We start from the raw sequence: 24,481 nt of genomic DNA on the forward strand, positions 1-24,481 counted from the left end.
TCAAGAGGCTGAGGTGGGAGGATTACCTGAAACCAGGAGTTCAAAGCTGTAGTGAGCTATGATGGCACCACTACACTCCAGCCTGGCCAACAGAGCCAGACTCCATCTCACGAAAAAGAAAAAGAAAAAGAAAAAGAGAAAGAGGAAGGAAGGAAGGAAGGAGGGAGGGAGGGAGGGAGGGAGGGAGGGAGGGAGAGAGGGAGGGAAGGAAGGAAGGAAGGAAGGAAGGAAGAAAGGAAGGCAGGCAGGCAGGCAGGCAACTCTAGGGTGCCCACTAAAAAATAATAAAATAATATATAAATAACGGGCTTATAGGAAGAAACGGAAAGATATACTGCTAGAGTATATATAGTGATACTTTTAGTAAAAAGTTTATCAACCAGGAAAACATATCAATGTCAAATGTGCACATATCTAACATATCTAATAATGTACAAGCAAAATTGAGATAAGAGAAAAATACAATTATTTTTGGAGATTTTAACACAACACACTCTTTTAGAAGCTGGCAGAACAAGTACACAAAAAAATTAAGTAACAATATAGAAGAACAACATAATTAACAAGGTTGATACATTTGACATATCCAGAACCCAGCACTCAACAATGGCAAAAACACATTTTTTCCAGGTGCATGTTTTCCAAACTGTCAATATCCTTAGTCATAACTCAGGTCTCACTAAATTTCAAAGTATAGAAAGTAAAAAGAGATATAACCTGAATAATCCCCATGTGTTTGGAAGTTAAGCAATACATTTCTTTTCTTCCTTCTTTTTTTTTTTTTTTGAGATGGAATCGCGTTCTGTTGCCCAGGCTGGACTGCAGTGGCGCCATCTTGACTCACTGCAGCCTCTGCCTCCGGATTCCAGCGATTCTCCTGCTTCAGCCTCCCAAGTAGCTGGGATTACAGGCGCCCGCCACCATGCCCGGCTAATTTACTGTATTTTTAGTAGAGACGGGGTTTCACCATGTTGGCCAGGCTGGTCTTGAACTCCTAGCCTCAAGTGATCCATCTGCCTCATCCTCCCAAAGTGCTGGGATTACAGGCATGAGCCACTGCAGCCTGCCAACCAATATATTTCTAAATAACTCGGGGATCAAGGAAAAAATCACAATGGAAATTGTATTTTTAGTTAAATGATAATAAAATGATGGCAGGTTAATATTTACAAGATGCAGCTTAAAAGAAACTGCATAGCTTTAAAGGATATGTAAGAAAGAAAACAAGCTAAAAATAAATTATCTAAGTCTCTATTTCAAGAAGTTAGTAAAAGAGCACCATATTAAATCCCAAGAAAGGAAGTAATAAACAGCAAAAAATCAATGTAATACAAGACGAACATGTGATACAGAAAAATTTTTTTAAAAAGTGAGTTATTTAAAACACTAACAAAATGTATATATTCCTTGGCAAGAAGGATCAAGTAAAAACAAGAGCAGGCAAAAATAGTATTAGGAATTAAAAAGAAATATCACTACAGATCCTAGAAACCTCCAGACATCAAAAAGATAACAAAAGGATATTATAAATAAAATTGTATCCGGTCAGTCACCGTGGCTCACACCTGTAATCCCAGCACTTTGGGAGGCCAAGGCAGGAGGACTACTTGAGACCAAGAGTTCAAGACCAGGCTGGACAACATAGCAAGACCTCTCTCTACTAAAAATAAAAATAAAAAACAAATAGCCAGGCATGGTGGCACCGCCTGTAGTCCCAGCTACTCAGGAGGCTAAGTCAGGAGGATCACTGGAGCCCAGGAGTTCAAGGTTTCAGTGAGCTATGATCATCATGCCACTACACTCCAGCCTGGGTGTGACAGAGTGAGACTCTGCCTCTCAAGAAAAAATAATAATAATTAAGTAACATTGTAGCAATGAATTTGTAAATCTCTATGAAACAGACAAGTCCCTTGAAAAACATAACTTACCAAACCTTGGCATAAAAGAAAACAGAAAATCTGAATAGTTACTGAAGAAATTGAATCCCACAAAAGAAAATCTATGACCAGATGGGTTTCACTGGTAAATTATCCTAATAATTTAAGCAACAAATTACATTAAATTTTCTAGAGAATAAAGAAGAAAGAACTCATTTTATGAGGCCTGAAAAACTCTGATATCAGAACCTAATAGGACCATACAAGAAACATAAATTACAATTTAATGTCTCTTAATTGAAAAGATGTGAAAATCATATATATGTATGTGTATAAGCACACAAACGTAGGCCAGGCGTGGTGGCTCATGCCTGTAATCCCAGCAAAACTTTGGCAGGCCAAAGTGGGCGGATCACTTGAGGTCAGGAGTTCAAGACCATCCTGGCCAATATGGCAAAACCCCATCTCTGCTAAAAATACAAAACTTAGCGGGCGTGGTGGTACCACGCCCGTAATCCCAGCTACTCAGGAGGCTGAGGCATGAGAATCGCTTGAACCTGGGAGGCGAGGGTTGCAGTGAGCTGAGACTGTGTCCAGAATTGGTGGGTTCTTGGTCTCACTGACTTCAAGAATGAAGCCGCGGACCGTCGCCCTGAGTGTTAACAGTTTTTAAAGGCAGCATGTCCAGAGTTTGTTCCTTCTGATGTTTGGATGTGTTGGGAGTTTCTTCCTTCTGGTGGGTTCGTGGTCTCGCTGGCTCAGGAGTGAAGCTGCAGAACTTTGCGGTGAGTGTCACAGCTCATAAAGGCAATGTGGACCCAAAGAGTGAGCAGCAGCAAGATTTACTGCAAAGAGCGAAAGAGCAGGGGGCGGCGCTGGTCGGGGAGGCTCGGGCTGCGCAGGAGCCCATGGTGGGGGGCGGGGGGTGCAGGCTCAGGCATGGCGGGCTGCAGGTCCCGAGCCCTGCCCGGTGGGGAGGCAGCTAAGGCCCAGTGAGAAATCGAGCGCAGTGCCAGCGGGCTGGGGACCCGGCGCACCCTCCGCAGCTGCTGGCCCAGGTGCTAAGCCCCTCACTGCCCGGGGCCACTCCGAGTACGGGGGCCCACCAAGCCCACGCCCATCGGGAACTCTAGCTGGCCCGCAAGCGCCGCGCACAGCCCTGGTTCCCGCCGGTGCCTCTCCCTCCACACCTCCCGGCAAGCTGACGGAGTCGGCTCTGGCCTCAACCAGCCCAGAGAGGGGCCCCCACAGCGCAGTGGCGGGCTGAAGGGCTCCCCGAGCATGGCCAGAGCGGACGCCGAGGCCGAGGAGGCACCAAGAGTGAGCGAGGGCTGCGAGGGCTGCCAGTACACTGTCACTTCTCAAGATCGTGCTACTGCACTCCAGCCTGGGCAACAGAGTAAGGCTCTGCCTCAAAACAAAAGCAAAAAAAAAAAAAATGCACACATATTTATACATGTATGTATAAACATAAACATACTTGCAAATTGAATTCAGATATGAGAACACCACCAAGTTGGGTTTATTTCAGGAATACTAGGCTGATTTAACATTTTCAAATCAATGAATATCATTCACAGAATTTATTAATCTGTTAATAAATTTATATTTATTAACAACATAAAGGAGAAAAGCCTTGGGTTCACATCAACAGATGGAAAGAAAAGCATGTAATAAAATTCAGTATTTATTTATAACTTTTAAATTCTTAGCAAACTACAGCAAACATCATATATAATGGTATAAAACTGAAAAAGACAAAGGATGCCTACTACTATCACCACTTCCATTCAATATTATATTGAAAGTCCTAGCCTGTGTAATAAGGTGAGAGAAAGAATAAAACAGGGAAATTACAAGCTGAACCTACAGCAGCAGCTTGTTACACTATAAAGTATAGAAATGCTCAAAGAATAATATGGACATACCAAATAGACTTGGCTGGGTACACTGGCTCACAACTGTAATCCCAACACTCTGGGAAGCCGAAACAGGAGGATTACTTGACTCCAGGAGTTCAAGACCAGCCTGGGAAACATAGGGAGACTCCCCATCTCTACAAAAAATTTAAAAAATTGGCCCAGCTACTCAGGAGACTGAGGCAGGAGGCTGGCTTGAGCCCAGGAAGTCGAGGCGGCAGTGAGCTGTAATTACGCCACTGCACTCTTGCCTGGGTGACAGAGACCCTGTCTCAAAAAAAAAAAAAAAAAAATCCAAGAGCCAGCTTAAAGTCTCCCACTGGCTAATCTGGGACAATCTGAGTATCAAAATAAATAATGATAATATTAGATTACATTAAATAAAATTAAAAATCAGAGTCCAGATAACAAGAGAATGTAAGCCTTTTCCTCACAGATCTTTAACTAATAAGTAAATCATTAATGGATTCTAAAACTAGTAAGTGACAGTTTGATAAGGTACTGTATATTTACACAGCCTCAAAGTGCTTCTCCACAAATTGCTTACTAATATCAAAAGAGAAAACAGAAACTTTAAAGTAGAAAAGCTTGACACTACATTACATTAACAAAGTAATCAAAGTTAACAAGCAGGACAAATTCACATCATATACCTCCTAATGTGATATACTGAGGAGGACACATCATCATTCGTGTGATATTCTGCCTAAAATGCAAAACCTGAATCTAATCACGATGAAACATCACCTAAATTGAGAAGACATCTTCAAAATAACTGTTCCGTAGTCTTCGAAAATGGCAAAGTCAAGAAAGAGAAAGGCTGAAGAACCGTTTCAGATTAAAGGAGACCAAACAAACCTGGCAACTAAATGGATCAAGAAGAAAATAACTATAAAAGACATCATTCAGATAATGACAAACTTTGAATATCTACTGTGGATTATATAATAATACTGTATGAATGTTAAATTTCCACATTTTGATCACTGAATTGTGGTCATATAAAAGAATGTCCTTAATTCTTAGGAAATACATATTTCCTATTTAAGGATGAAGGAGTATGTTGGCTTCAAATACTCTCAAATGGTTCAGGGAGAAAAGTAATATGCATATATTTATATATGTGTGCAGGTAGATATGTGTATATGGATGTATGTATATTTACAGACACATGTTTCATACACACAGAGAAAGGAAAGAATAAAACTAATGGGGCAAAATTAGCAATTGGTAAATCTGGCAAAAGGATATATGAGAATTCATATATGGATATATGTATATGGATATACATCATATATGGATGTATGTATATTTACAGACATGTGTGTTTCATACACACAAAGAGAGAAAGGAAAGAATAAAACTAATGGGGCAATTGGTAAATCTGGCAAAAGGATATATGAGAATTCCTCATAGTCTTCTCACAACCTTTCTTAAATTTAAAATTATAATGAAATTAAAAATTACCAAAAATGATACAGGGGAATATTTTCATGATTTTCAGGTAGAAAGAAATAATCAGGACACAAAAAGCACTAATCATAAAGGAAAAAGTTAATAACCAAACTTCATTAAAATTAAGAACAGATCCTATTCAAAAGACGGTATTAAAAAATGAAAAAGCAAGCTACAGAGCAGAAGTGCCAAAGGTGCCAAAGGTCTTAGATTCAAGATAAAGAACTCCTTAAATCAACTGCAAAAAGAGAAAGACACTGAGTCAAAGCCAGGGACGGTAGCTCATGCCTGTAATCCCAGGACTTTGGGAGGCCAAGGCAGGAGGATTATTTGAGCTCAGGAGTTTGAGACCAGCCTGGGCAACATAGTGAGATCCTGTCTCTATTTAAAAAAGAAAAAAAGAAGAGGAAGAAGAAGAAGACAGAGACTGAGTCAAAAAAGAAGTCTACTGGGTCAATAAAAAAATGAGCAGGAAACTTGAGTAGGCACTTCACAAATGATATCTAAATGGCCAATAATCAAACAAAAAAGTACTAAGAATCAGTCATCAAAATTTACTAAAAAAATTTTTTTAATAAATAAATGATTATACTGTGTACTGGTGAGGATCTGGGGCAACTCCTCCCATACACTACTGACAGGAAATGAAACTGGTAGCACCACTTTGGAAATCTGGTATTATCTACAAATACATGACCTGGCCTCCAGTCTCATCTTGTACTATTCTTTTCCTCCTTTGCCATGCTCCAAAATCACTGACTTTCATTCAGTTCCCCATAAGCACCAAGCTCCATCCTAATTCAGGACATTTACACAGAATTCTTTCTTCTATGTGGAATAGCCTGCCACTCTATAATGCAAATTTATTGGCTTCTTCTTCCCTAGCGTTCATTCTCTACATCCTCCTTTCCTAATAGTTCAATTTTTGTTGGGGTCCCTTGTGGTTATAGGTAAGCACCTTTTGTCCCTAACTCCAGGGTGCAGCACATGACCTTGCCTAAGTCAATCTGCTCGCCTAGCCACAACAACTGATCCAGAGGTGAGCATGTGACCTAAGGTGATCAAAACTGAGGATCTCAGATCTTTTACTGGAATGTTAGAGAAAAGACTCTCCTACTGGCCATATGTTAGGGAATATACAGCTTTGGAAACTACTGCTAACCATCTAGGGATCATAAAGACAGAAAGCCTTAAAATAATGGCAACAGAACAGAAGCCAGAGTAAGTGGAGGAAAAGCAATCAAATTCTTGATGACACTGTTGAGCCACTGGATCAATTCTTATCTGAAGCCAACTCTACTTGCTACTGAAAGCATCCTAAGAGAGTATTCCTCTTAGTCCAGCCAAAGCCTAATGATTTTTCGAATCCCAACTTAAATGTAACGTCCTAAGGCTAAGTTTTCTTCAACCCCGAGACTTGGCCAGGATTCCTTTTATATACTCAAACCAACTTGTACTCCTTGCAACACTTAACCACAATTATATTTTAAATCATACACTTAATGTGTTTACTCTGTCTTCCATTAGACAGTAAGTTTCTGAAGGACTAGATTTTGTTCACTATTCTCACTGTCTAGGATGGTGTCTGGCACATAAATATGTCATGAATAAATGAATAACTGGCAGAATGATTTTTAAAAAGCATCAATAAATGAACATTATTGGGAAATGAGGTGTTCTACATAAATTGATAACTGAAGTTTTCCCTGCTAAGCACAAATTCTTTTTGGTTTTATTATTTTGTATGAAAATCTCTGAACACATTTCCTTGACCTCTGCAACAGAGGCTACTAAAGAAACTTACTCTTTTCTTGGTAACTTCAGGTTATTACTATGAACACCAACTTCTATATGATACTATAATTTAATTATGCCTCAGGAGTTATAGAAATACAAAAGACAGTTGTCCTAAAATAAATGGGCACAGACAAAAGTGTTGTTAAAGATTTTTTAGTTCTTTACTTCCTGATGATTAAGTAGAACACAAAAGCTTAATTCTTAATTATTTTCTCCTCTTCCCTAACAAGCTATTAGCTGTCAATTCTTATTTGGTAGGCTTATGGGAAATGCACTATTACAGTTCTGAATAAGGAACTCAAGAATTCTGTAAGTACAGTGAATATACTTACAGTGTGTGAACTATCTGTTGTGTATGATCATAGGCATTTTTCATTTACTTTCAGGTTTTTGGACATATTCCTTAGAGTCACAATTGGCAGATAAGAAAAGCTTTACTATGTCTTACCTACTAGAGTTTTACAACAGAGATCAATAGGAAATAGTATGCAGCTATAAAAAGAAACGAAGATCTCTAACACTCTAGGATATATTGCTAAGTGAAAAAAAAAAAAAAAACAAAAAAACTCCCAAGATACTAAAATATATTACCTTTAGGTTCAAAAAAGAAAAACACATGTATATACATATAAATGTATACATTCTTTTTGAAAATATAAAGGATAAATCAAACATTAATAAAAATGATTACCCATGCACCCATTAAAATGGCTACTATCAAAAAAACAAAATAAAAAATGTTGGTGAGGATGTGGAAAAACTGGAACCCTTGTGCACTGTTGGTGGGAATTTTAAATGTTGTAGCCACTGCGGAAAACACTATGACAGTACCTCCAAACATTAAAAATAGATTTACCATATTATCTAGAAGTTCCACTTCTGGTTACGTACCTGAAATAACTGAAAACAGTTCTTTACTATTTTATTTACTTATTTACTAGGATTTATTTGCTAGGATTACAGGCGTATGCCATTGCGTCCAGCCTGAACAGTCTTGAAGAAATATCTGTACACTCATGTTCATAGCATCATCATTCACAATAGCTAAAAAGGGGAAACAGCCCAAGTGTCTGATGAATGGATAAGCAAAATGTAATATATTATTATTATTTATAATAGAATATTATTCAGTCTTAAAGAGGATGGAAATCTGACATATGCTACAACATGGATGAACCTTGAAGACATTATGCTAAATGAAATAAGCCAAACACAAAAAGACAAATACTGGATGATTTCACTTATATGTGGTACATAAAATAGTCAAAATCACAGAGACAGCAAGTAGTACAGGAGCAGGGGGTGAGGGGAAATGGGAAATTATTGCTTAATGTATATAGAGTTTCAATATTTCAAGACAAGGAGTTCTGAAGATGAATAATAGTGATAGCTGCACAACAATAATGAATGTACTTAATACCACTGAACTGTATACTTAAAAATGGTTCAGATGGTAAATGTCATGTTATTTGTATTAGCACAATTAAAAAAAATTAATGTTACCCACAAGGGAAGAAGAGGAAGAAGAGAGAAGAAAGTTGAATTTCTCTAAATGAACATTGTTTTATAGTTTGAATTTTGAACCATGTAAATGCTGCATATGCTATTAAATCCAAGGAAAATTAAATCCAAGGAAAAAGAATTCCCTAAAAATCAAAAAGAAGCTGAGGACGGTGGAATCTCTTTTGTCAAGATACTAAGAAAGACCAGGCATAGTGGCTCATGCCTGTAATCCCAGCCCTGTGGAAGAAGGCCAATGCAGGAGGATCACTTGAGGTCAGGAGTTCAAGATCAGCCTGAGCAACAAAGCAAGACCCTATCGCTACAAAAAAATAAAAAATAAAAAACTGGCCAAGTGTGGTGGCATGCACCTATAGTTCCAAGCTACTTAGGAGGCTGAGGTGGGAGGACTGCTTGAGCCCAGGTGGTAAAAACTGCAGTGAGCTATGATTGTGCCGCTGCACTCCAGACTGGGTGACAGAGAGACTCTGTCTCAAGAAGAAAAAAAAAAGATATTAAGAGAAAAAAAATCTGTCAACCTAGACTTCTATCCCCTCTAAGACCATCTTTCAAAATTAGGGCAGATTAAAAAAAAAGAAATCTTCTGGCAAACAAAAGCATAGTTTATGACCAAGAGACCCAAAAGCAGACCAACAGAAAATAACCCCAAATGACAGATATGAAAAATCAAAACCTTAGAACTGAGGAAGAGTATGAAGTGGGAGGGATGAGATAAGAGCACACAACAAATAGATGCTCTCCTGCTCTTTCTTTTTTTTTTATTTGAGACGGAGTCTCGCTTTGTCGCCCAGGCTGGAGTGCAGTGGCACGATCTTGGCTCACTGCAAGCTCCGCCTCCCGGGTTCACGCCATTCTCCTGAGTAGCTGGGACTACAGGCGCCCACCACCACGCCAGGCTAATTTTTTGTATTTTTAGCAGAGATGGGGTTTCACCGTGTTAGCCAGGATGGTCTCGGTCTCCTGACCTTGTGACGGTCTCCGCCCGTCTAGGCCTCCCAAAGTGCTGGGATTACAGGCGTGAGCCACCGTGCCCGGCCCTCTCCTGCTCTTTCAACCAGAAGAAGGGGCTCTGCCCTGAGCCCCACACTTCAGAAGGTTGTACCTATCAAAAACACCAAAATCCGAAAGGAATCAGTAACTAATTGAGTGAACACAAATTAAGAGAGAGGGACTCACAAACTAAACTTTAGGGTCCCCCCAGGCCAGACAATAAGAGAGAAGGAAGAAGGCAAATCAGCATCAGTGCTGGAAAAAACAGAGCAAGAATATCTGCTTTTGATTAAGGTTGGTCACCCCAACTATCCCAAAGGAAGTATCCAGGCAGACTGGACTCCCTGTATACCTGCATTCCTTTCTCCTCCTCAATTTGAGTAGTTTAAGAAGATGTTTGGAACTGCCTGAAAAATCTTGAGTTAGAAAAGTAAAGTGTGGGTGACAGAAACCTGTTTTCCCTGGCTCTCTGGGGAATTTCACATCAGTCCCCATACCAGATTCAAGACCTACTCTAGCCCAACTTCTACCCTACCTAGCCCAGGGAGAGCAGGTTCCTTTAAGACTTGGCTAGACCCTGGGTAGGAGGCCAGGTCAGGCTGTTAGCATCCATTGATTTGTAACTATTTAATATTAAGAAATTTTAAAAGCTGGCTTCCACTTGTATTCCTAACCTAGGTACCATAAGTGTTAGAGGCAAGCCTGAGAAGCAGCAGGGTTCCTGGGCTCTAAGGTTGAATAGTACATTCATAGCTGCTCACTTTATCACTGTGCTTTATGACAATGTGTTCCACAGGGTATCTTGAATGAAACAACTATTACATTAAAAAAGATAAAAGCAAGGAAGAAAAGAGAAAGGCAAAAAAACTAAGGCTAGTCTTTAAGATATCACTTACCATCATTCTTTAAATTCTCTTCTATGCCAAGATCATTTATCACACAAACCCATGGAGTATGACTCCTACAATAAAAAATATATATACGCTTAGTTATAACATTACCAGAAAACCATAACTATTCATAAAAAGATACAAATCTTATCCCCACACTTACATTTAACAACAACAAAAAAAACTGCTCCTTTATATTACCTGTTGGGGTATAATATAGCATGCTTTAAATATTCCGTGCTGAACAAGACCTCAGTGCTCTCCAAAAAATAAAAATAAAATGGAAAAGAAACTATTAATTACACGGACATCCTAACCCAGAGGGGTTCCAAACTTTTTTACTACAACCCATAAACACATACACGTTTTATATCTTACCCAGTTCATATACGTTTAACTGAATTAAAAATTTCGTAAAGTAACACATGTACTCTAATATTTCCTTCTGTATTCTATTTCAGTTTTTAAATGCTGCTTTCACTGAACTGACTCACTAATGAGTCTCAACTCAGTATAGAAAATCCTGCGTAACTTTCCTTAAGAACGTTCATAAACTAAGATTTTATCAGAATATCTTAATTAACAATTACATAAGGCTCTAAGTACAACAGACCGTACCTTTCAGGTAACCTATTTAATGCGGCCAAACTTTTACTCAAAGAAATCCAAGTCAGGGAAACTAGACAGAACACAGGGACAGGGAAATTGCCTAACAAAAAATAAAAATAAATAAATAAATAATAAAATAAATGACCTAACTCTGTATGAAGAGTCAGTGAACAAAGAAAAGAAAGCGGCAAATGGAACCAAACCTCCTTCTGGAAGAAAACCTAGGTCATTTATCCTTTGTCAATAAATATGCTCCTTTAAAATGCAGTACCAGTAAACATATGTCCAGATAAAAATTTATATGCAAATGTTCACAGCAGCATTATTCATAACAGCTAAAAAGTAGAAACAACCCAAATACCCATCAACTGATGAATGGATAAATAAAATGTATATTCATACAATGAATAAAAGGACATAAAAATGGATAAAAGACAAAAAAAAGGAAGAAAGTGCTAATACATGCGATAATATGGATGAAATTTTAAAACATCATGCTAAGTGAAAGAAGCCAGTTATAAAAGAACACATATTGTATGATTCCACATATGTGAAATGTCCAGAACAGTCAAATCCATAGTGTCAGAAAACAGAGGTTGCTGAAGGCTGGGGGGTTAGGAGAAAATGAGAATAACTGCTAATAAGCACATGGTTTCTTTAGGGGGTGATGAAAATGTTCTAAAATTAATTATGGTGATGGCTGCAAAACTCTGTGAATATACTAAAAACCATTTTTAAATAGAGAAATTATATTGTATATGAATCATTTATCAGTAAAGCTATTATATTTTTTTAAATGTACTACCTCTGCTCACAAACCTCCAACCTCTCTCCATCTCACTCGGAGTAAAAGCCAAAGTCCTCACAATAGCCTATCATGTCCAAAATTTTCCAATTCCATATACCCCTTCTCCCCAGCATTCACTGTACTCCAATCACACTGGCCTCCTTATGCTTCCCAGCATGCCAGACATATTCTACCATTAGGGGTTTATACCTGTTGGACCTTCCATGTGGAACACTCCCAATTCACTTTGTACAAATGTCACTCTCAATGAGGCCTTCCCATATAACATTCATTCATTCATTCATTCACTCATTTTGAGACAGGGTCTGGCTCTGTCGCCCAGACTGGAGTGCAATGGTGCGATCTTGGTTCACTGCAACCTCTGCCTCCCTGACTCAAGCCATCTTCCCACCTCAGCCTCCTGAGTAGCTGGGACTACAGGTGCACACCATCATGTCTGGGTAATTTTCGTATTTTTTGGCAGAGATGGAGTTTCACCACGTTGCCCAGGCTGGTCTCCAACTACTGGGCTCAAGCAATCCACCCACCTCAGCCTCCCAAAGTGCTGGGATTAAAGGCATGTACCACCATGCACACCTGGCCCTATTTAAAATCATAACCCTACCAAACAAAGAAAAGCTATGGGAGTTCATCCCACCTTACAGAAAGGCTAAAAGAAGTTCCTCAAGTTCAAACAAAAGATGACTAAACATTCATCTGTTGATAGACACAGGTTGATTTCATATCTTTACTACTGTGAATATGCTGCAATAAATATATAAGTGCACGTATCATTTTGGTATATTGATTTCCATTGGGTAGATACTCAGTAGTGGGATTGTTGGATCAAATGGTAATTCTATTTTTTAGCTTTTTAAGACATCCCCATACTGTTTTCCATAGAGGGTGTAATAGTTCACATTCCCACAAAATTGTACATGAACCCCACAAATTTATATAAATTTTTTAAAAGGATGCTAACAATGTGAAAATGTATAAAAATAAAACTCACAGCCGGGCACGGTGGCTCACGCCTATAATCCCAGCACAATGGGAGGCCGAGGTGGGCAGATCACCTGAGGTCAAGAGTTCAAGACCAGCCTGGGCAACATGGCAAAACCCCGTCTCTACTAAAAATACAAAAATTAGCTGGGTGGGTGGTGCGCGCCTGTAATCCCAGCTACTTGGGAGGCTGAGGCAGGAGAATCACTTGAAACCAGGAGGCAGAGGTTGCAGTGAGCCAAGGTTGTGCCATTGCACTCCAGCCTGGGCAACAGAGTGAGACTCTCTCTCAAAAATAAATAAATAAAAATAAAAATAAACATATGCTGGCAAGGTTCTGGAGAAAAAGGAACACTTATACACTGTTGGTGGGAGTGCAAATTAAGTTCAGCCACTGTGGAAGATAGTGTGGTGATTCCTCAAAGACCTAAAGACACAAATATAATTCAATCCCATTACTGGGTATATACCCAAGGGAACATAAATCATTCTATTATAAAGACACATACACCTGTATGCTCATTGCAGCACAATTCACAATAGCAAAGACATGGAATCAACCTAAATGCCCTCAATGATTGACTGGATAAAGAAAATGTGGTACGTATACACCAGGGAATACTATGCAGTCATTAAAAAGAATGAGATCATGTCCTTTGCAGGGACATGAATGTAGCTAGAGGCCATCATCCTTAGCAAACTAATGCAGGAACAGAAAACCAAACACCGCATGTTCTCACTCATATGTGAGAGCTAAATGATGAGAACACATGGACACATAGAGGGGAACAACACACACTGAGGCCTTTTGGAAAATGGAGGGTGGGAGGAGGGAGGGGGTGAGGAAAAATAATTGATGGGTACTAGGTTGAATACTTGGGTAATGAAATAATCTGTACAACAAAGTCCCATGACACAAGTTTATCAACATAACAAACCTGCACTTGTACCCCTGAACTTAAAATAAAAGTTTCAAAAAATGAAAGTCAGAGTCCATTCCAAGATGGCCGAACAGGAACACCTCCAGTCTGCAGCTCCCAGCTTAAGTGACCCAGAAGATGGGTGATTTCTGCATTTCCAACTGAGGTACCTGCTTAATCTCATTGGGACTGGTTGGACAGTGGGTACAGCTCACGGAGGGTGAGCCAAAGCAGGCTGGGGCATCGCCTCACCAGGGAAGCACAAGGGGTTGGGGATTTCCCATTCCTAGCCAAGGGAAGCCGTGACAGACTGTACCTGGAAAATCGGTACACTCTCACCCAAATACTGCGCTTTTCACACAGTCTTAGCAACCCACAGACTAGGAGATTCTCTCCCATGCCTGGCTCAGTGGGTCCCACACCCACAGAGCCTTGCTCACTGCTAGTGCAGCAGTCTAAGATCAACCTGCAAGGTTGCAGCCTAGTCAGGGAGGGGCGTCCACTCCTGACAAAGCAGCCAGGAAGCTCGAACTAGGCAGAGCCCACCACAGCTCAGCAAGGCCTACTGCCTCTATAGACTCCACCTCTGTGGGCAGGGCATAGCTGAACAAAAAGCAGCAGACAACTTGTGCAGACTTAAACGTCCCTGATGGCTCTGAAGAAAGCAGTGCTTCTCTCAGCATGGCGTTTGACCTCTGAGAACAGACAGACTGCCTCCTCACATGGGTCCCTGACCCCCATGTAGCCTAACTGGGAGACATCTCCCAGGAGGGGCCAATAGACACCTCATACAGGCAAGGGCCCCTCTGGAACGAAGCTTCCAGAGGAGGGTCAGGCAGCAATATTTGCTGTTCTGCAATATTTGCTGTTCTGCAGCCTCCGCTGGTGATACCCAGGCAAACAGTGTCTGGAGTGGACCTCCAGCAAACTCCAACAGACCTGCAGCTGAGGGACCTGACTGTTAGAAGGAAAACTAACAAACAGAAAGGAATAGCATCAACATCAACCAAAAGGACATCCACACCAAAACCTCATCTGTAGGTCACCAACATCAAAGACCAAAGGTAGATAAAGCCACAAAGACAGGGAGAAACAAGAGCAGAAAAGCTGAAAATTCTAAAAACCAGAGTGCTTCTTCTCCTCCAAAGGATCGCAGCTCCTCACCAGCAACGGAACAAAGCTGGATGGAGAATGATAAGTTGACAGAAGTAGGCTTCAGAAGGTCGGTAATAACAAACTTCTCCAAACTAAAGGAGCATGTTCTAACCCATTACAAGGAAGCTCAAAAACCTTGAAAAAAGGTTAGACGAATGGCTAACTAGAATGAACAGTGGAGAGAAGACCTTAAATGACCTGATGGAACTGAAAACCATGGCAAGAGAACTTCGTGATGCATGCACAAGCTTCAATAGCAGATTCAATCAAGTGGAAGAAAGGATATCAGTGATTGAAGATCAAATTAATGAAATGAAGTGAGAAGACAAGATTAGACCAAAAAAAGAGTAAAAAGAAATGAACAAAGCCTTCAAGAAATATGGACTATGTGAAAAGACCAAATCTACGTCTGACTGATGTACCTAAAACTGATGGAGTGAATGGAACCAAGTTGGAAAACACTCTGCAGGATATTATCCAGGAGAACTTCCCCAACCTAGCAAGGCAGGCCAATATTCAAATTCAGGAAACACAGAGAACACCACGAACATACTCCTCGAGAAAAGAAACCCCAAGACACATAATTGTCAGATTCACCAAGGTTGAAATAAAGGAAAAAATGTTACGGGCAGTCAGAGAGAAAGGTCAGGTTACCCACAAAGGGAAGCCCATCAGACTAACAGCAGATCTCCTGGCAGTAACCCTACAAGGCAGAAGAGAGTAGGGGCCAATATTCAACATTCTTAAAGAAAAGAATTTTCAACCCAGAATTTCATATCCAGCCAAACTAAGCTTCATAAGTGAAGGAGAAATAAAATCCTTTACAGACAAGCAAATGCTGAGAGATTTTGTTACCACCAGGCCTGCCTTATAAGAGCTCCTGAAGGAAGCACTAAACATGGAAAAGAACAACCGGCACCAGCCACTGCAAAAACATGCCAAATGGTAAAGACCATCGATGCTATGAAAGAACTGTATCAATTAATGGGCAAAATAATCAGCTAACATAATGACAGGATCAAATTCACAACATAACAATATTAACCTTAAATGTAAATGGGCTAAATGCCCCAATTAAAAGACACAGACTGGCAAATTGGACAGAGTCAAGACCCATCAGTGTGCTGTATTCAGGAGACCCATCTCATGTGCAGAGACACACACAGGCTCAAACTAAAGTATGGAGGAAGATCTACCAAGAAAATGGAGAGCAAAAAAAAGCAGGGGTTGCAATTCTAATCTCTGATAAAACAGACTTCAAACCAACAAAGATCAAAAGAGACAAAGAAGGCCATTACATAATGCTAAAGGGATCAATTCAACAAAAAGAACAACTATCCTAAATATATATGCACCCAATACAGGGACACCCAGATTCATAAAGCAAGTCCTTAGAGACCTACAAAGAGACTTAGACTCCCACACAATAATAATGGGAGACTTTAACACCCTACTGTCAATATTAGACAGATTAACGAGACAGAAGGTTAACAAGGATATCCAGGACTTGAACTCAGCTTTGCACCAAGCGGACCTAATAGACATCTACAGAACTCTCCAACCCAATTCAACAGAATATACATTCTTCTCAGCACCACGTTGCACTTATTCTAAAACTGACCACATAATTGGAAGTAAAGCACTCCTCAGCAAATGTAAAAGAAAAGAAATCACAACAAACTGTCTCTCAGATCACAAGGCAATCAAATTAGAACTCAGGATTAAGAAACTCACTCAAAACTGCACAACTACATGGAAACTGAACAACCTGCTCCTGAATGACTACTGGGTAAATAATGAAATGAAGGCAGAAATAAAGATGTTCTTTGAAACCAATGAGAACAAAGACACAATGTACCAGAATCTCTAGGACACATTTAAAGCAGGGGGTAGAGGGAAATTTATAGCACTAAATGCCCACAAGAGAAAGCAGGAAAGATCTAAAATCTGCACCCTAACAACAAAATTAAAAGAATTAGAGAAGCAAGAGCAAATAAATTCAAAAGCTAGCAGAAGGCAAGAAATAACTAAGATGAGAGCAGAACCGAAGGAAATAGAGACACAAAAAACCCTTCAAAAAATAAATGAATCCAGGAGCTGTTTTTTTGAAAAGATCAACAAAATTGATAGACTGCTAGCAAGACTAATAAAGAAAAGACAGAAGAATGAAACAGATGCAATAAAAAATGATAAAGGGGATATCACCACAGATCCCACAGAAACACAAACTACCATCAGAGAATACTATAAACACCTCTATGCAAATAAATTAGAAAAACTGGAAGAAATGGATAAATTCCTGGACACATACACCCTCCCAAGACTAAACCAGGAAGAAGCTGAATCTCTGAATAGACCAATAACGGGCTCTGAAATTGAGGCAATAATTAAGAGCCTACCAACCAAAAAAAGCCCAGGACCAGACAGATTCACAGCCAAATTCTACCAGAGGTACAAAGAGGAGTTGGTACCATTCCTTCTGAAACTATTCCAATCAACAGAAGAGGGAATCCTCCCTAACTCATTTTATGAGGCCAGCATCATCCTGATACCAAAGCCTGGAAGAGACACAACAAAAAAAGAGAATTTTAGACCAATATCCCTGATGAATGTCGATGCAAAAATCCTCAATAGAATACTGGCAAACTGAATCCAGCAGCATATCAAAAAGCTTATCCACCCACAATCAAGTCGGCTTCATCCCTGGGATGCAAGGTTGGTTCAACATATGCAAATCAATAAACGTACTCCATCACATAAACAGAACCAATGACAAAAACCACATGATTATCTCAATAGATGCGGAAAAGGCCTTCGACAAAATTCAACAGTCCTTCATGCTAAAAACTCTCAATAAACTAGGTATTGATGGAACGTATCTCAAAATAATAACAGCTATTTATGACAAACCCATAGCCAAGATCATACTGAATGGGCAAAAACTGGAAGCACTCCCTTTGAAAACTGGCACAAGACAAGGATGCCCTCTCTCACCACTCCTATTCAACACAGTGTTGGAAATTCTGGCCAGGGCAATTAGGCAAGAGAAAGAAATAAAGGGTATTCAATTAGGAAGAGAGGAAGTCAAATTGTCCCTGTTTGCAGATAACATGATTATATATTTAGAAAACCCCATCGTCCCAGCCCAAAATCTCCTTAAGCTGATAAGCAACTTCAGCAAAGTCTCAGGATATAAAATCAATCTGCAAAAATCACAAGCAATACACCAATAACAGACAAACAGAGAGCCAAATCATGAGTGAACTCCCATTCACAATTGCTACAAAGAGAATAAAATACCTAGGAATTCAACTTACAAGAGATTTTGAAGAACCTCTTCAAGGAGAACTACAAACCACTATGCAACAAAATAAAAGAGGACACAAACAAATGGAAGAATATTCCATGCTCATGGATAGAAGAATCAATATCATGAAAATGGCCATACTGCTCAAGGTAATTTATAGACTCAATGCCATCCCCATCAAGCTACCAATGACTTTCTTCACAGAATTTTTTCCAATTTGGTTCATATGGAACCAAAAAAGGGCCTGAATTGCCAAAACAATCCTAAGCAAAAATAACAAAGCTAGAGACTTCACACTGCCTGACTTCAAACTATACTACAAGGCTACAGTAACCAAAACAGCACGGTACTGGTACCAAAACAGATATATAGACCAATGGAACAGAACAGAGGCCTCAGAAATAACACCACACATCTACAACCATCTGATCTTTGACAAACCTGACAAAAACAAGAAATAGGGAAAGGATTCCCTATTTAATAAATAGTGCAGGGCAAACTGGCTAGCCATATGCAGAAAGCTGAAACTGGATCCCTTCCTTACACTTTATACAAAAATTAATTCAAGATGGATTAAAGCCTTAAATCTAAGACCTAAAACCATAAAAACTCTAGAAGAAAACCTAGGCAATACCTTCAGGACATAGGCATGGGCAAAGACTTCATGACTAAAACACCAAAAGCAATGGCAACAAAAGCCAAAATAGACAAATGGGATCTAATTAAACTAAAGAGCTCCCGCATGGCAAAAGAAACTACCATCAGAGTGAAGAGGCAACCTACAGAATGGGAGAAAATTTTTGCAATCTATCCATCTCACTAAGGGCTAATATCCAGAATCTACAAAGAACTCAAACAAATTTACAAGAAAGAAAACAACCCCATCAAAAAGCGGGCAAAGGATATGAACAGACACTTCTCAAAAGAAGACATTTATACAGCCAACAGACACATGAAGAAATGCTCACCATCACTGGCCATCAGAGAAATGCAAATCAAAACCACAATGAGATACCATCTCATGCCAGTTAGAATGGCCATCATTAAAAAGTCAGGAAACAACAGATGCTGGAGAGGATGTGGAGAAACAGGAATGCTTTTACACTGTTGGTGGGAGTGTCAATTAGTTCAACCATTGTGGAAAACAGTGTGGCGATTCCTCAAGGATCTAGAACTAGAAATACCATTTGACCCAGCAATCCCATTACTGGGTATATACCCAAAGGATTATAAATCATGCTACTATAAAGACACATGCACACATGTGTTTATTGCAGCACTGTTCACAATAGCAAAGACTTGGAACCAACCCAAATGTCCATCAACGATAGACTGGATTAAGAAAATGTGGCACATATACACCATGGAATACTATGCAGCCATAAAAAAAGGATGAGTTCATGTCCTTTGCAGGGACATGGATGAGGCTGAAAACCATTATTCTCAGCAAACTATCACAAGGACAGAAAACCAAACATCGCATGTTCTCACTCATCCTTGGGATGGTAACTGAACAATGAGAACACTTGGACACAGGGCAGGGAACATCACACACTGGGGCCTGTCACTGGGTGGGGGGCTGAGGGAGGGATAGCATTAGGAGAAATACCTAACGTAAATGACAAGTTGATGGGTGCAGCAAACCAACATGGCACATGTATACCTGTGTAACAAATCTGCACTTTGTGTACATGTACCCTAGAACTTAAAGTATAATAATAAAAAAAAAGTCATTACATAATGATAAAGGGGCAATTCATCAAAAGGATATAACCGTTGTAGATATGTATGCACCCAACAGTGGAGCACCAAAATTTTAACACCACTGAAATGAAAAATAGACAGCAACACATTAATAGCAGGGGACTTCAATACCCCACTTTCAACAAGGGATAGATCATCCAGACAAAAAAAAAATCAACAAGGAAACAGTGAACTTGAACAGTTCTATAGGCCAAATGGACCTAACAGACATATGCAGAACATTCCATCCAACAGCAGCAGAATATACAACATTTTCAAGCACACACAGTATTCTCTAGGATAGATCATATGTTAGGCCACAAAATAAGTCTTAACAAATTCAAGAAGATTTAAATGATATCAAGTATGTTTTCTGACCACAATGGTATAAAGCTAGAAATAACAGGAAGAAAACTGGAAAATTCACAAATATGTTGAAATTAAACAACACACAACTAAACAATCAATGGGTCAAAGAAAAAAATCAAAAGAGAAATCAAAAAGTATCCTGAAACAAATGAAAATGGTAACACAACATAGCAAAACTTATGGGATACAATAAAAGCAGTTCTAAGAGGCAAGTTTATAGTGACAAAAGCCTACATAAAGACAGACAGGGCCAGGCGCAGTGGCTCACACCTGTAATCCCAGCCCTTTGGGAGGCCGAGGCGGGCGGATCACCTGCGGTCAGGAGTTCAAGACCAGCCTGGCCAACATGGTGAAACCCCATCTCTACTAAAAACACAAAAAATTAGCTGAGTGCAGTGGTGCATGCCTGCAGTCCCAGCTACTTGGGAGGCTGAGGCAGGAGAATCACTTGAACCCGGGAGGTGGAGGTTGCAGTGAGCTGAGATGGTGCCACTGCATGCCAACATGGGCAACAGAGTGAAATTTCAACTCAAAAAAAAAAGACAGAGACAGATCTCAGCCTCACATGATGTGAACACCTGTAATCTCGGCTAGTCAGGAGACTGAGGTGGGAGGATTGCTTGAGCCCAAGAGTTCAAGGCTGTAGTGTGCTATGATCATGCCTGAGACTAGTCTCTACATTCCAGCTTGGGCAACATAGCAAGATCCCATCTATGAAAAGAAAAAAAGAGAAAGGCAAAACAACTCAGATAAACAACCTAAGTTTACACCTCAAAGAACTAAAAAAAGAACAAACTAAATCTAAAGTCAGCATAAGGAAGGAAATAATAACAGAGCAAAAATCAATGAAATAGAGAACAGAAAAACAGAAAAGATCAATGAAACTAAGAGTTGGTTTTTGAAAAAGATAAATGAAACTGAAAAACCTTTAACTAGACTAAGAAAAAGAAGACCCAAACAAAATTATAAATGTAAGAGGAAACATTACAACTGATATTATAGAAATAAAGGGATCATAAAAGACTGCTTTGAACAATTACATGCCAACAAATTGAATAACTTACAGAAAATAAGTAAACTCCTAGAAATATACAACCAAGACTGAATCATGAAGAAATAAAAAATCTGACTAGATCAATAACAAGTAAGAAGACTGATTTTTTAATTAAAAAAACTCACAAGAGAGAAAAACCTAGGACCTCATGGCTTCACTGGCGAATTCTACCAAACATTTAACGAAGAATTAATACCAATCCTTCTCAAACTCTTCCCAAAAACTGAAGAAAATATTTCCAAACTCATTTCACAAGGCCAACATTACCCTAATACTAAAGCCAGACATAAACACTAGAAGAAAAGAAAATTACAGACCCATATCCCTGATGAATATAGATTCAAAAATCCTCCATAAAATACCGGCAAACCAAATCCAACGGCTTATTGAAAGCATCATACACTATGATTGGGTAGGAATTATTTGTGGGTTGCAAGAATGGTTCAACATATGCAAATTAACACATGAGATACACCACATTAACAGAACAAAGAATGAAAATCATACAATCATCTCAATAAATGCAGAAAAAGCATCTGACAAAATTCAACATCCTTTCAAGATAAAAACTTTCAACAAATTAGGTTCATAAGTAATGTCGTAATAAAGATCATAGATGACAAGCCCACAGCTAACATTATACACAACAGTGAAAATTTAAAAGCTTCTCCTCTAAGATCAACAAGACAAGAATGCCATCTCATCCAATTCTTTTTTTTTTCTTGACTAAGAAAAAAATAATAAAAGTCAAGAAAAAAAAATAAAAGTACTCAAGTTAGGAAAAAAAGAAGTGAAATTGTCTGTTTGCAGATTACATGATCTTATATACAGAAAATCCTAAAGGCTCCACCAAAAACTATTAGAATAAATTCAGTAAAGTTGTAGTATACAAAATCAAAATACAAAATAGAAAAATCAGTAGCTTTTCTATACACTAACAATGAACTATCCAAAAAAGAAATCAAGAAAACAATCCCGGCTGGGCGCAGTAGCTCACGCCTATAATCTCAGCACTTTGGGAGGCTGAGACGGGCGGATCACGAGGTCAGGAGATTGAGACCATCCTGGCTAACACAGTGAAACCCCATCTCTACTAAAAATACAAAAAATTTGCCCGGCATGGTGGCAGGCACCTGTAGTCCCAGCTACTTGGGAGGCTGAGGCAGGAGAATGGCGTGAACCCGGGAGGCGGAGCTTGCAGTGAGCCGAGATTGCGCCACTGCACTCCAGCCTGGGCGACAGAGCGAGACTCCATCTCAAAAAAAAAAAAAAAATCCCATTTACAATAGCATAAAAGACAATAAAAGGCTGGCCACAGTGGCTCACACCTGTAATCCCAGAACTTTGGGAGGCCAAGGCAGGCCAATCACTTGAGCCCAGCCTGGGCAACATGGCGAAACCCTGTCTCTACCAAAAATATGAAAATTGGCCAGGCATGGTGGTGTGTACCTGTAGTCCCAGATACTCAGGAGGCTGAGGTGGGAGGATCACCAGAGCCTGGGGAGGTCAAGGCTGCAGTGAGCTGTGATCACACCACTGCACTCCAGACTGGGTGACAGAATGACATCCTGTCTTAAAAACAACAACAAAAATAATAGTAATAAAATACTTAGGAATATAAATCTAACCAAGAAAGAGAAAGACCTATACACTGAAAACCATAAAACTGATGACAAACTGAAAATAACACAAATAAAAAGAAAGACATCCCGTGTTCATGAACTGGAAGAATTAACATTGTTAAAATACCCATACTACCCAAAGCAATCTACAAATTCAACATAATCCCTATCAAAATCTCCATGATGTTTCTCACAGAAATAGAAAAAACAATCCTAGACCTGGCACAGTGGTTCATGCCTGTAACCCTATAATCCTAGCGCTTTGGGAGGCCAAGGCAGGCAGACCGCCTTGAGTCTCAAACAAGAGTTTGAGACCAGCCTGGGCAATGTGGAGAATACGCCAAAATACAAAATAATACCAGCAATCCACCAAAAATACAAAAAACAGCCAGGCGTGGTGGCACACACCTGTAGTCCCAGCTCCTTGGGAGGCTAAGGAGGGAGGCTCACTTGAGCCCAGGAGATAGAGGCTGCAGTAAGTTATGATCATTCTACTGCACTCCAGCCTGGATGACAGAGTGAGACCTCATCTCTAAAACTATTAATCTTTTTTAAAAAAAGAGTAAGTTCTGAAGTCAGACACAAATCCATATCCCAAGTCTGCCAATTACAAACTACACTAGCCTTTAGGTAAATTCTTTTAACATTTTTGAATCTCAGGGTACACAGTTATAAAACAAGAGTAAAAATATCTACTTTGTAGGGTTATTTTCAAAATCAAAGTAAATGTGAAAAAATGTTTGATGGCAAACAACCAGCACTCAATACTTGGTAGCTGTGCACCACAGGATAATGGGGAATTTTTTTGTTATTTTCAGATTTTCTGATACATGATTGCACTGCACTGCAATTACAACTTTAAAAACTTGTAATGATTTAAAGTATTTCCAAATTACAGATTAAACTAGGCTCTGACTTAAAATTTTTCAGTCCAGAGTTCATAAACTCTTAATTACAGGCCTTTTCCTCCAAAGAGGAAAAAAAAAAAAAATGTTAGTTCAAGATTGGCCAGGCACAGTGGCTCACACCTGTAATCCTAGCACTTTGGGAGGCTGAAGCGGACAGATTGCCTGAACTCAGGAGTTCAAGACCAGCCTGGACAACATGGCAAAACCCCATCTCTACCAAAAATACAAAAACTTAGCTGGGTGTGGTGGTATGCACCTGAAGTCCCAGGTACTCGGAAGATTGAGGCATGAGAATTGCTTGAACCCGGGAGGCAGAGGTTGCAGTGAGCCAAGATCACACCACTGCACTCCAGCCTGGGTGACAGAGACTCTATCTCAAAAAAAAAAAAAGAAAAAGAAAAAGACTAAATTATTATTTCTTAAGTCCCACCAGATACTGATTAACTCGAAATCCTTACATCACTGCATCTTGTGCACTACTGTTCAATTAGGCACCTGACAGATTATTGTTTCTGCTTCTGAACTGAAAGTCAGTGGTACTTAAGATGCATGACCT

General features: G+C 39.5%; 1 protein-coding gene across 18 annotated transcripts in view; it reads right to left on the reverse strand.

Moving 5' to 3' along the window:
• SCAPER (S-phase cyclin A associated protein in the ER) overlaps window positions 1-24,481 on the reverse strand; it is a 555,380-nt gene that overhangs the window by 524,561 nt on the left and 6,338 nt on the right. For 16 of the 18 annotated variants that reach the window (NM_001374332.1, XM_063716003.1, XM_063715996.1 and 13 more), the window contains 1 exon segment: window positions 10,456-10,520. In NM_001374332.1, coding sequence (NP_001361261.1) covers window positions 10,456-10,461 — 6 coding nt within the window. In that variant the 5' untranslated portion in view covers window positions 10,462-10,520. 18 annotated transcript variants of the gene reach the window in all.

Source organism: Pongo abelii, chromosome 16, assembly GCF_028885655.2.
Source record: "Pongo abelii isolate AG06213 chromosome 16, NHGRI_mPonAbe1-v2.0_pri, whole genome shotgun sequence".
NCBI classification, from domain to species: domain Eukaryota; kingdom Metazoa; phylum Chordata; class Mammalia; order Primates; family Hominidae; genus Pongo; species Pongo abelii.